This window comes from Thalassophryne amazonica, chromosome 11, assembly GCF_902500255.1.
Source record: "Thalassophryne amazonica chromosome 11, fThaAma1.1, whole genome shotgun sequence".
Taxonomy (NCBI): domain Eukaryota; kingdom Metazoa; phylum Chordata; class Actinopteri; order Batrachoidiformes; family Batrachoididae; genus Thalassophryne; species Thalassophryne amazonica.
The window spans coordinates 71,365,088-71,378,349 of NC_047113.1; the positions used below are offsets into that span (position 1 = coordinate 71,365,088).

Consider the following 13,262-nt stretch of genomic DNA (forward strand, 5'->3'; position numbering starts at 1 on the left):
GGTGCGGCCTGGCGTGGTGCGCTCCCAGCAGCGCTAACGGTCCGGAGCCAGAAGCTGTTTCGGACCCAAGGACCCCGCCGACACCCCCCAGGTGGCCGCAACAACCGAGTCTGTGAAAGAAGGAACCATTATGTGAGTCCACACTCTACACACAGAACACTTAAAGGTGTACAAACAGCAAACACTTCCTGGCTTGATTACTGATCAGCTTCCCAACCTGCAGGCATGGAACATCCCGTTCACAAAACTCCACTGCAGTGGAAGCTGATACATGACTAACAAACATTTACTGACTGTATAACTGTTAGTCACAAAATCTAACGTACCTCAGGAAGTGTGCTGACGAGCGTGAGACCTCACCCCCTCCTCTTTCACAGACTGTGCATCAAACCTGGACGTTCTCAGCATCCGCTGTTGATGAGATGGCTCCCGAGACAACGATCTCACCCGTCTGGTCACAAGGTCGAGTCTCTGGCAAATACACACTGTGCACTCCAGTCTTAAATGCCAACATGTTCCAATCCATCCAGATGCACCACAGCTGTGAGTCCTGACGAGTCGCAGGTGATCAGGGTGAGGTCCTGACAGCCTCAGCAACACAGCCACTCAGTCCCAAACGCACGCCACCTGGGAGGAAAACCAAAAAACAGAAACAAACCGGCAGCCAGGCCCCCCCCAGCCATATAACACAGAAACCCTGATCCACACAAAATGAGACCAGGTCAAACACGACCCACAGGCCATCAATTAGCAGCCCTGATTCAGGCAACTGGACAGCAACTGACTTAAAAAGCTGCCGTCTGACGATACACCAGCCAGATTTTCTAACAGAAACATCACGTTTTATTTGATACTTAATCACACTTTGCCTTTAGCAGTACAGATGTCTGGTTTTAAACAGGAGGTACTGAGAATGAGTTTTAATAGTACCCACGTATCCTGCAGTGAGAGTGTGTTTCATGAAAGAAATGTGTGCAGTGCAAAAATATATTTGGAGGAGGTGTAATGTCTCACTTTTTTATGTCGATAAGAGTCACATCTGTGGAGTAGATGTCAGATTTTGACACGTCTTCTACTGAAAGCTCCCACTGCTAACTTTAATTGATGCGGACAGCAGTAGGAGTTTTAAAAGTCACACTGCTGTCAACTGACTTTCGGTAAGATTAAAAAAATAATAGTAATAATACGCTGATTAGCGCGCAGTTAAATCACTCAGAGCACATGCTGGTCCTGCGTGTTGCCACATGGACAACACTACACAACCGGATTGTGTCCTGGACGGCAACAGAACAGGCAAACAACTGGTCTGTCCCCACCTCCTAAAAGTAATCATCTGTCACAGCGGATATGTGGACACCTCCTTGGCCTTTTCCAGCTGCTGGGGTCCTGAACACTGAGACACCTGTGTGCTAGATCATGCCAATAGAAACGCACCTCATGTCCAAAATGTTGAAGCTGACAATCCCTCATAAAGTACTATGCATCATTGGAGTCTCCCTAAGTAACCATTTGTTTGACATAGTTATTCCAGTGGTACCCAAGGATCCTCCAGACAGACCTGTGACAAAGACATCCATTCACTACCTTACGCCACTGGTTTGATAATGAAGACATTTCTTAAAGCTTAACCAAGTGAATAAAAGGTCTGCGGGTCACAGAGCTTTCTCTTACCGTACCCCTATTCTGTGGAATGAGCTCCCTGCATCAATTAAACAGAAACTTTCAAGTCCAGACTTAAGAAGCATTTATTTTCCCTTTCGTATGGCTAGCATAGAGCCATAGTATGGTACTATGCTTCCTACCCTTTTAAATTCATTTTATTAGTAAACAAATTTAAGTCTGGGTCTGTTAGTGAATCTTAGGGCTAGTGCCCAGTGATCACCTTAGTATTTCTTCTGCTTTCCTCTTGCTTAAATGTAGTTTTTCTGGCCGACTGATTCTGTTTCCTTTTTCTCTCTGTCCGAGATGCGGCTGGATCCATGTGCTGGATTGGATGATTTCAGTGGTGGACGCTTGACGGACTCCGCTGTAGGAACTGATCCAACGAGTGGCTCGATGACCCCTCCAACCCCCTCTCCTCCTGACGGTGGACGGGATACCTGCATGGACTCTTGTCAGTTGTTGTTGTGTTGTGTTCTGTATTGTAAACTCTTTTGGTAGAATGGCCTAAGCAGTAAGTCACCCCTTTGAGTCTGGTCTTCTTGAGGTTTCTTCGTCAATATCATGAGAGGGAGTTTTTCCTTACCACTGTCACCTGTGTGCTTGCTCTGGGGGTTGGTAAGGCTAGACCTTACTTGTGTGAAGTGCCTTGAAGCAGCTTTGTTGTAATTTAGCACTATATAAATGAAATAAATTCAACTGATCCAAGTATGTTTGACTAAATAAACATAAGCTTACAGTACATGATACAAAGAGGCAGTTGAACATAAAGTACTCATATTAGTATTTTTTTTCTTTTAACCCTCATGTTGTATTTCTCTCTTTTCTCATGGAAGGTTGCCTTCCAGCAAGTTTGATTCTCAAACATTGAATGTCACGACAGCATAAGACATGCAAATGCATTTGCCCATTGGCAATGTTTCCCTGAACTATTTAAAATTCTCCAAAAATACTGACAATGATGTCTTTCTTTGTGGCACAGTAAGGCAAGAAGGATTTTTCAACCTCTTTGAACTTCCTTCAGTAAACTCATGACTGAATAAAGATGAGCCATTTACACTCTCTTTCCCAGGATGCCTTGAATGCTGCATCAAATGCCTGGGTGGGATCCCGTACCCGTCCCTTATAGCTACCATCTTGCTATATGCGGGGTGTGGCTCTGTTCTGCGGCTGTGGACATGAGGCACTGTCTGGCACAGTCACCATCCTACAAAACTACTTTGAGATGGTGAGGAGTCCTGTGGACTCACTGGACGTCTTCACCATGTGAGTACAGAACTGCATATCAGAGCCCATTAGTTGCTTGGAGAAAGCATTATTTGAAACAAAAAACAAATGAGATGGATGACAAAGTGATATATTATCCCTACCACCAAACTCCAACTGGAGCTGATGCTCTCTGTGTTATTTGCTGCATTAAAGAAAATAAAGATGTTACCGGTCTAATGCAATATTTGTTAAAAACGTCAGACATTTTCTTATAGTCTGATTTCCAATAATCTGACATTATTGTACAGTTTTTCCAGTGCTTATTAATGTGTCCTCCAGGATTGACATCATCAAGTATGTGATTTATGGCATCGCATCGGCTTTCTTTGTTTATGGGATCCTGCTAATGGTGGAAGGCTTCTTCACCAGTGGCGCCATTAAAGACCTGTATGGAGATTTCAAGATCACCACCTGTGGACGCTGTGTCAGCGCTTGGGTAGGAGCAATATCTAAAATCATCATGATCAGATTTGTCAGATTTAATCTACTTGTGCTGAAACTTCATATACTCTATTTCAAACCTGAGGCGAACTAACTTGGAACAGTAAACATCAATTAGGCAACTTTGGAGCCCACTCTCTGTCACTTGGCAATCAACAGCCTCAAAGAACATTTATCAGAGACGTTTCTGCAAGAAATAAAGTAGAACAAGTAGCTCAGGTGGTAAGTAGTTGGGCAGACTTGCCCAATGTAGACTTGGGTTCAATTCCCTTACCAAGAGACTTCATTTACATTGTGTCAGTCCACCCAGCTGAAAATGGGTACCCGCCTTGGCTGGGGAAGTAACCCAATGCTACAGAATCTGTAGCTAAACCTTGGCATCAATGGGCCTCAAGGCCTATAAAGGATGTCTTCAGCTTTCTGAATGAAGGCCGGATTTCTGAAGGTCTTAACATTTGTTCACCCTGTGTCTTCTGTCAACCAAACTCTGCTATTTATTTCAAACAACATATTCATATCTTACCATTTTTTTTTTCCTGTAAAGTTGAAGCTGACAGTGAAGCCAATGGCAAAATTCTTTTATTTGGTTCCATTGTTATTGGATTATAACAAGTATAACATCAGCCCATTGTTCCATGCAAGTCTATTATATATGAACCCCATAAGTGTAGATACTGAGCAAATTTGCTAAACCGGGTAAAACAATCAACTGTGACAATTCAAACTAAACCAAATGTGTAATTGTGCATCAAATTTTTGTGCATCACACTTTCAGTTCATCATGCTGACGTACATCTTCATGCTGGCTTGGCTCGGAGTGACGGCATTTACCTCCCTTCCTGTCTTTATATATTTCAACATCTGGAATATTTGCCAAAATGCTACTGTACTGGAGGGAACCAAACTCTGTCTGGATCCACGCCAGTATGGTAAGAACAAGTGCTCTTTCTCCATATGGTCACCTTCCAGTAGTCAACTTCTTACACAAGTGTCACCTCGAATATATTTGTCATATTCTCCACTTGGAGTTGAAGCTAAAAATGCAAACTAGTTTACCACAAAATTCATGAATATTTCCTACAGTTTGCTGCTTATGTGGGATTCCTCAGTACTCAGTTCTTAGCCCATTAATCATGTAGATTTTAAGACAACACTAGCAAACACTACCAAGAACAGGTAGCTCTGTCAATAAATAAATTAAAAAATAAATCTTGCAAATTGATAAAATAGGGAGCACAAATATAACCTAAAGCACATGTGCCCATTTCATTTTATAATGTATCTGCCATAATTTCAGACAAAGCGCGAAAACATTGCAGCACTGTAAAGTTTCACAACAGAATTTGTTGTTTTACAGTTGTGAATCTCGTGTCGTCTCGTGGTCCGTGACTTACGCGAGAGGTCGGTTTCAGCAGAGTTCCGGTTTAGAGAACAATGTAAACACACCTCGTGAAATATGGACAAGACAACATTGGGAGAGAGCAGAAGTTCCTCACAGGTGCTACAACTCTTCTAGATAACCTTCTCAACTTGGGAGAATGTGTCATCATCATAATTGCTCGTGAACTCGCTGAATCGACACCATCCACATCCTTGCTAGCCATTGTTTACATGGCTTTGAAATGCTGGAACTTTGCTGGTGCATTCTGGGAAGCACAGGGGGATTATGAGAAAAGTTAAAACAGTGAATGGAAGTTTTTGCTGGAAGTTTACTGATCTCTACTGCTCAATGCAATGCAAATAAAATAACACAAAAACATAGCTATTTCATGAATATAATCATCAATAATCTCACTCAAACTTACTGCAGTGTGATAAATGACCCACCAGTTAAAGCCTTTGAAGACTTTAATGTTGTGTGTGGGCTGCCAGAAGAGGAGGTACTGCTGGCCCACCACCAGTGGGCGCTCTGCCTGAAGTGCGGGCTTCAGGCACGAAAAGGAGCGCCGTCTTGCACAGCCTCCTCAAAAACGACCGGTTCTCCTGCAAACACTCACAATAAACAGATTTACAAAAGGCTGAGGATATTACCTCCAATGAAGTATGATATCTCGGCAACGAGGTGGAGATGACGTCTGGTCTTTATGGAGTGAGATGATGTTGAGTAGATGGGTGACAGCTGTCAAGAGGTAATGAGCGACAGCTGTCACCCCCGGCTGTGTCCATGGCGGCAGCGCCCTCTCGTGCCTGAAGCCCGCACTTCAGGCAGAGCGCCCACTGGTGGTGGGCCAGCAGTACCTCCTCTTCTGGCGGCCCACACACAACATTTAATTGGTGGTCATTTAACACATTGCAATGATCAAAGCACAAACATCTTTTGCATTGCAACTTTGTTGTGTTCTGATTATGTGCAACACCTGAGTTTTTAGGTGCCTTGTGCAAATTTGCAGCAGACATGTTATCATATTAAACCATTGCATGTGCTGCAGGTTACATTTATGTCTATTCTGTGTTTTGCAAAGATTTTTCCCCCAATCTGTAAATGTTTTTATTTATTGTTTTGTTTTATTTATTTTTTAATATTTATTCAGAATTATTTTCATCAAAAGACAAAACAAAACACCAGCACATCACTTACAAATTGCAAACATAATGAAGGCGCAATCAAATAGGTACATGTGCTGCAACCCGAACCTTCACAAATATCCAACACCAATATACCAACCGCAGGTCTAAAAAATACAAATAAAAAACACACTCATTTCAATCAAGTCCAATATTTTTTCAAGGATCTAAGATAAGAAACACATGGTTGCCACAGTTTTAGAAACCCATCTGTTGAGAAGGTGTCGTAGCACGGACCCACAACAGGGGGCACAAATGAACGGACAATGAATAAGCCAAAAAGTAACAATTTAATGTTGTGATAATACACAACTAAATTCACAGAAATTTGCACAGTCAATTGACACCAGGTGACGTGTGGGCAGGCTCGAAGATAGAAGACCCGCGACGAGAGAGAAGCCGCGTCCCACACGGCTTCCACCACCAACGGTCTGAAGAACACCGGAGCCGCCAAGTCCCAAGTCCCCAGGTGGCCTCTGTCTTCGGCTGTCGACCCTGGTACTGCTGGCAGAAAGCAGAGATAAGATGAATGAGTGTGAGTCCGCACACTCAGTAATCCACAGTCCATACACAGTTAGGAGGGAGCACCTCCACCTCCAGTCACACACTCGTGCAGCTTCTGGTTAACCACTTATCTGGGTTGGGGTGTGAGGCGAAGCCGTCGCTGTCACACCAAACGCCAATTCCCCAGACAAGGCAACACTCCAGGAAAACGGCTGCAACAGAAGTTCAGGTTATTACACACAAAGTGTCAGTCAGCAGAGAAATGACCTCTTCAGTAGTTGCGATTTCTCGGCGAGGAGGTGGAGTTACAGTCCGGCTTTTATGGTGGTGATGATGATGATGAACGAGTGACAGCTGGTGCAGAGGAAGGATGACAGCTGTCACTTCTTCTGGGTCTGGCGCCCTCTCGTGCTTGGAGCCCGCACTCCAAGCAGGGCGCCCTCTGGTGGTGGTGGGCCAGCAGTGCCTCCTCTTCAGCGGCCCACATAACACCATCAGCCCTCCTTCTAAGACTTAACTTGAGTTTTTTTTTCAAATTTTAAGAAAAACATGAGATCTTTCAACCATAAAGGAATAGATGGGGGACATTGAGCTTTCCAAGATAATAACATTCTGCGGCGTGTTGGCAATGAGGTAAAGGCAATTATAGTACATCTGCCTACGAGTTAATAAGGGACACAGTGAGGACCCCAGGAACTCCAAAAACAGCAATCAGCAGACAAGGTTCCAACCTGACGTGAGAGATAACTTCGTGAATGATGGCAAGATATGAAATCCAATATTGCTGAAATTTGGGGTAAAGAAAATGGTAAATGGACTGCATTTATATAGCACTTTTCCATCTGCATCAGACGCTCAAAGCGCTTTACACATCAATGCTTCACATTCACCCCAATGTCAGGCTGCTGCCATGCAAGGGGCCCACTACATACCGGGAGCAACTAGGGGATTAAAGACCTTGCCCAAGAGGCCTTAGTGATTTTCCAGTCAGGCTGGGATTTGAACCGAGGCTCCTTTGGTCTCAAGCCCAATGGTTAACCACTAGACCATCACCTCCCCAACATATGACATATAAAACATATGTCTTAAATAACAGGGAGAGAAGTTACATCTATCAAACAGATTAGAAACATTTGGATAAATTTTGGATAACATGGACTTTGACAAAGGCAGCCTGGGTACTACTTTAAATTGAATAAGGGAAAGTCCTGCACAAGATGATGACATCCGAATTCTACCAACTGCCTTATTCAAGAAATGTTCCCCGAACTTCAGACGAAACTCTTGTTCCCAATTACAGATGGTTTTATTGACTGGATGACTGTCCATTGAAAGAACAAGATTATATATCTGTGATATAAGGGCTTTCTTATGGGGCAAAGTTCAAAGAGGTCCGTCCAAAGATGTTTAGGGGCTGAGAGAGGAACTCCATAAAAATAGCAGACGCACAATGTCTAATTTGAAAAAAAAAATGAAATGCATGAGCAGAGGGCAAGCCATATAAGGAAGACATATCAGTAAATTTAAGAAAGGTATTATCCTTAAAAAGATCATGGAAACATTTAACACCCTTCTTACCCCATAGATGAAATGCAGTGTCTAAGAAGGAAGGAGGAAAGAGGTGATTCTTACATAAAGGGCCAAGAGCAGAAGCAGAAATACATTTGAAGTGAAGTTGATACCAAATTTAGGCAAGTACAACAGGATTATCTGTGTACCGAGACAGGGACACAAGCACAAGCAGACATGAAAATAATAAAGCAAGGAGTGACGCAGACAAACACGACTGACCTTCTAATTGACACAAAGTTGTATGAGGATCTTTTAGCCAGTAAATGTATTTTTGAATGTTAGCTGTCCAGTAATAAAACATCAAATTAGGTAAAGACAGACCTCCACTGAGCTGGCATTTTTGTCATAATGATTCATGTACTCTTGAAGTTTTATCTCCCCAATATAAATGAGGAAATCATTTGATCGATAGATTTAAAAAAAGGTTTTGGGTAACAACAAAGGAATGTACTGAAATAGGTATAAAAACTTGAGTAAAACATTCATTTTCACTATATTAATCCTACCTAAAATAGAAACTGGTAAATTAGCCCATCTTTCAAAAAGCTGACCTTAAAGGAGTAAACCCTGAGGCCGCAATTGTTTCTGATGCAACTACCTGTTGTTGCATTGATGGAGGTGGGTTGTTTTTTTTATGGTTTTTCCAGTGTCTCAGCCACCATAATACATACACAGTATTTCCACTTTGCACTCTAATACAATGTTTAGGCAACTCTTGCAAAGGCATCTCAGTGCCCCTTGCACAGTCGCAAGATAACACTGTAGCTTGCACTTTTTTCACTCAAGCATTCATACAGTGTTAAATCTGTATTTGTCAGTCTTATATGTTCACCATCAGGTAAGTGGTAACGGGATGGTGAAATATATTTTCCATGCTGCGCTGCACTATAAACCCGTGCAGCTCCAGCAGTGTTCCAACACGGTGACATAAAATTTCATCATCCCTTTGGAGCGTGAAGTCACCAACAGCATTAAATGTGTTTGGAAGCTGATGGAGCTCAATTGTTAAAAGAACTTATGAATGTTCAGCATATCGTTTGCTTGTCATTAATCTATATGGCTGATTTGCACACAACCTACGCAGCTCATTATTGTAAATTAATGGCATCTCTCTCAGTCCATTAGAGCTGGCTCAACTGATCTCATGTCAACAGCTGTTTGCACCAAGCGCATCACGCTGGAGCTCTAAAACCTGACTCTGTGTTTGTGTTATGTTGACACATACAAGCCTGTTGTTTCCATTTCCACTTTTTCATGTTATGACACTTTTTTTTCCTGTCATGCATTTTAAATAAGCCAACTTGTTTCAGGTATTGTGCCACTTGCTGAAGTGAAAACGCTGTGTACCGATTCTGAAAAATTTGACAGGATGTGCCAATCTAACGAGGTAAGGTGACAAATTAACTTCTCTTAAATACAATAATTCAAAACTTGGGAACTCGTTCGATCTTTGAACTACCTCAGCTTAACTCGTACTCAGCTCAGAATACCTTTGGGTAAACACTGTCTATGCTCGGAGAAAAAAATTCAACACCAAGTTGCATCAAGCTTACCCTGAGCAATCCTGCATTGAGTATACAAATTAGGCTGAATTAGTTAGGAATTTAATTAAGCTCCAGACAATTTTGAACAAGTTCAAAACCCATATGAATTTAACCTTTCACAGGTTGTTGCCAAACTATGCTGTGTTGTATGCCCAGCCCTATCCAACCCCATTAGTCAGAATTCTACTGAGATGCTACTTGTAAGAGACGGGGATTTTTTCCCCTCTGGACTTTTAACCAGGTAGAGTTAAAAATTATATAATACATATAAGAAAAGTTTCGTTAAAGAGCAACATCCTCAGCACCATTAATTGCAATATAACTACACCACAGTTGCATTATTTGCAAGATAAGGACCGTGGCACCTGTCAGCGCAGGCATGTTAACATAACAATGGTCAAAAAAAATTAACTTAAATACTTAGGCAAGTGGGTCAGTATGAACACTTAGTCATACTAAGACACAATGTGAGTTAATAATGCTCAAATAATTAATGCTACATAATTAACTGAGATTAGTATGCAAACATGGTACCATATTATCATGCAAGATGGAATAACAGCATACTTAGACAAGTGGGTCAGTATGAATGCTTAGTCATGCTAAGACACAATGTGAGTTTGTGTTTTTGCATGTTTATGTTAGTTTGCAACAACTGTGTTGGCATGTAAATGTAATAGGATAGTCTGTTAGCAGGTTTTTGTCAATCGCTCATATTGTTAAGTACAGAAATTAGCATGTTAGCAACCCCATGTGTCATGCTCACATGCTAGTTTGTGTTGATGTGCTAAAATTAGCATAATGCAACTCTAGACAGGAAAAAGGAGAGAATCAGTGCTACAACAGAAGGAGCATGTTTAAGTAAAACAGTGATAAGAATAGAAGCGCAGGGGAAGAAAGAAAGAAAAGCTGAGGTGGAATGATAAAGGAGAATGAAGAAATAATAAGCTAACACCATTGCCTTTGTTTTTGTGTGTTCTTACTACAGCTGGACATGACGTTCCACCTATTCATCTGCGCTTTAGCTGGCGCAGGAGCTGCTGTTATTGCTATGGTAAGACACGTTAAGACAGGTTAGTTCGTGTCTGCTGCATGTTTTGCTGGCTGCCGCTGCTGCAAAAAAGTGTCATTTACTTTACACATGGTTTCAATTATAAACAAAACTAAATCCGGACAGTTTATCGACATTATCAGCAACTCTGTCATTTTTACCAAGTGAAAATATCACACATATCTTTTAAAGTAATGTGCTAATTCTGAAGGTTTGAGGGTTAAAGGCACACGCACCAAAAGGCATTATGGAAAATGAGTCTCCTCTTAATCACCCCCGTCAAAATGCATAGAATACTGCCATCTACTGGATGTCAGTACTGGATGGAGTGTGAATAGCGGCCAATGTGTGATTGTTGGTTGCTATTCGTTGTGCTGAATCACACTTCACAAACAGAATTTTCAGTTTTGCAAATGCCTTTTTTACAAATGAAAAAAAATGACACATTTACAAATACATTTATTTGTAAAAACCAACACACACGTGACAGTAACTTGTCTGTTGCTTTTACAAATAAATAAACCAACCAACCAGTGACTGAGAGGAGACTCATTTCCCATAATGCCTTTTGGCGCGTGTCGGTTAACACTCAAACCTTCAGAATTAGCGCATTACTTTAAAAGATATGTGCAATATTTTCACTTTGTAAAAATGACAGAGTTGCCGTTAATGTCGATAAGCTGTCCAGAATAAGTTTTGTTTATAAATGAAACGATGAATGAAAAGTGCCTTGCTTTTCATGCCTCCTGCCACACGTCTGTGTCACTGCAAGTAAGTGACACCCCCTTACAGCAGCGGATAGTAGCCGATAGTGTACCGAGTCAATACTAAACGTTAGCGGTTAGCTGTAACTTCCGCTAATTTTTTTGTTTTTTATCAGTTTAGCATGATAAAAGTTAACTTTTTTTTTTTTTTTTTTTTGCAGATTAGCGGTTATCAAAGCTAATTTTTTGGTTAGCTGTGCCCAACACTGCACACATTTGAGGGTGGGCTCGACTTTGCAGGGTATTTCCCTGAGGCTATTGAGGGTATTTCCCTTGTTCGAGTTGTTCTACTGTAAACTCAAACCAACAGATAGTGTTGAAACCAAACCAACAGATAGTGTTGAAACCATAACATGTTCAAAAACTATGGCCACTCTGCTTTATTGTTAAGACACTTAATATTACGGGAGTGGGATATGACAGCTAGGAGTAAACCTGTAGCTGGGAAAGCGTGTGTTGCTGTGGCTGTATTTGGCTTGTGTTGCGTGCGCCTGTGAAAATAGCTGTGGATGGAAGAGAAGGCGTTTTGGTGCAGTGAAAAGACAGCAGCACCAGCAGCACCCCCCCCCCCCCCCCCCCCCAAGGCGGCAGGGATGTCGCGTTGTCATGGAAACAGGGAGAAGAAAGGCTCCGAGATCGTTTCAAGCTCCACTCAGTAATTTGTGAGCGACCATTTTCTGAGAAACAAGAGTATGTTTGCTCTCGTCACACATGATGGTGCAAATTGTGCCATGACAGCACCCCCCCCATCACCACCACCACTACCACCTGCCACCAAAACCCCTGCTCCACTGTTGAAAGAATGAACCACTCTCAGAATGCTCCACAGCAGAAATGTCAGAGTATATTAATAAACAAAAGGGCATTTTTATTTATCAGATTTCTCTCTTTTTTTAAATCCACAAATGTGACTGTTGTTTACATTTCTGTTCCATAATCAATCTTTGAGTCTAATAGACTAATCCACCAGTGACAACTATAAGACCTTTTTAAAAGTGTATTAATCACTGGAGCACCACAGATTCACTTTGAATTTAGCTGCCATGGCAACACTGGGCCAAGACCTTTAGCGTGATGCTGCCACCTGTTGGACAACTGGAAACATTCTTTAAAAAGGCACTGCATTTTGTCAGCAAACAGCGGTTCAGGCTATTTTGCCCATTATGATGACAGTTATTTGTTTTGGATCTTTCAATGATAAAATTAAAAACAAGTGCATAAGACACAAATAAACTCTGCAGAGACTTCTCTGTTATTGGGGTAAAATCAAACATTTAAAAACAGACATCATCAATCTTGTCTGTCTGGAATTTACTGGACTTGTGGGTGTGGAGTGTCACACCAGCTGTGGTTGATGTTAACTGTTGGGGACGTGGTGAATGTCGACCGTTGTTGATGCTAGCGGTTACAATTAGTTATTAGCGTTAACTCCACTTTTTTTCCAGAAAATATACTTTGGTTTTCTGTTGCAATTTATTGAATGTTCCTGTTGGGAAGGTGTCGTAACACGGACCCGCAACAGGGGGCGCAAATGAACGGACAATGGATAAGAGAAAGAGTAACAATTTAATGTTGTGAAACGCACAACTGGATACAGACAAAGATACAATGCCAATTAAACACAAGGTGACGTGCGGGCAGGCTCGAAGATAGGAGACCTCTGGCGATCAAAGAGCCGGGACCCACACAGCTTCCACCACCAACGGCCTGAAGAACACCGGAGCCGCCAAGTCCTGAGTCCCCAGGTGGTCACCGTCTTCTGTTGCAGACCCTGGTACTGCTGGCAGAAGATGAAAAACAGTCAATGGTGAGTGTGTATCCACACACCCAGTACTCCTTCACCTACAGATCTTCAAGGAGGGAAAACCTCCACCTCCAGAAACAATTTCACCC

The 13,262-nt window shown here is 42.0% G+C and overlaps 1 protein-coding gene across 1 annotated transcript in view; it reads left to right on the forward strand.

Annotated features, from left to right (window-relative positions):
- gpm6aa (glycoprotein M6Aa) overlaps positions 1–13,262 on the forward strand; it is a 43,659-nt gene that overhangs the window by 22,518 nt on the left and 7,879 nt on the right. Inside the window, exons 2-6 of the mRNA XM_034182125.1 lie at positions 2,732–2,925; positions 3,208–3,364; positions 4,145–4,298; positions 9,321–9,397; positions 10,543–10,608. Of these exons, the coding sequence (XP_034038016.1) occupies positions 2,804–2,925; positions 3,208–3,364; positions 4,145–4,298; positions 9,321–9,397; positions 10,543–10,608 (576 nt within the window). The 5' untranslated portion in view covers positions 2,732–2,803. The remainder of the gene's footprint in view (positions 1–2,731; positions 2,926–3,207; positions 3,365–4,144; positions 4,299–9,320; positions 9,398–10,542; positions 10,609–13,262) is intronic.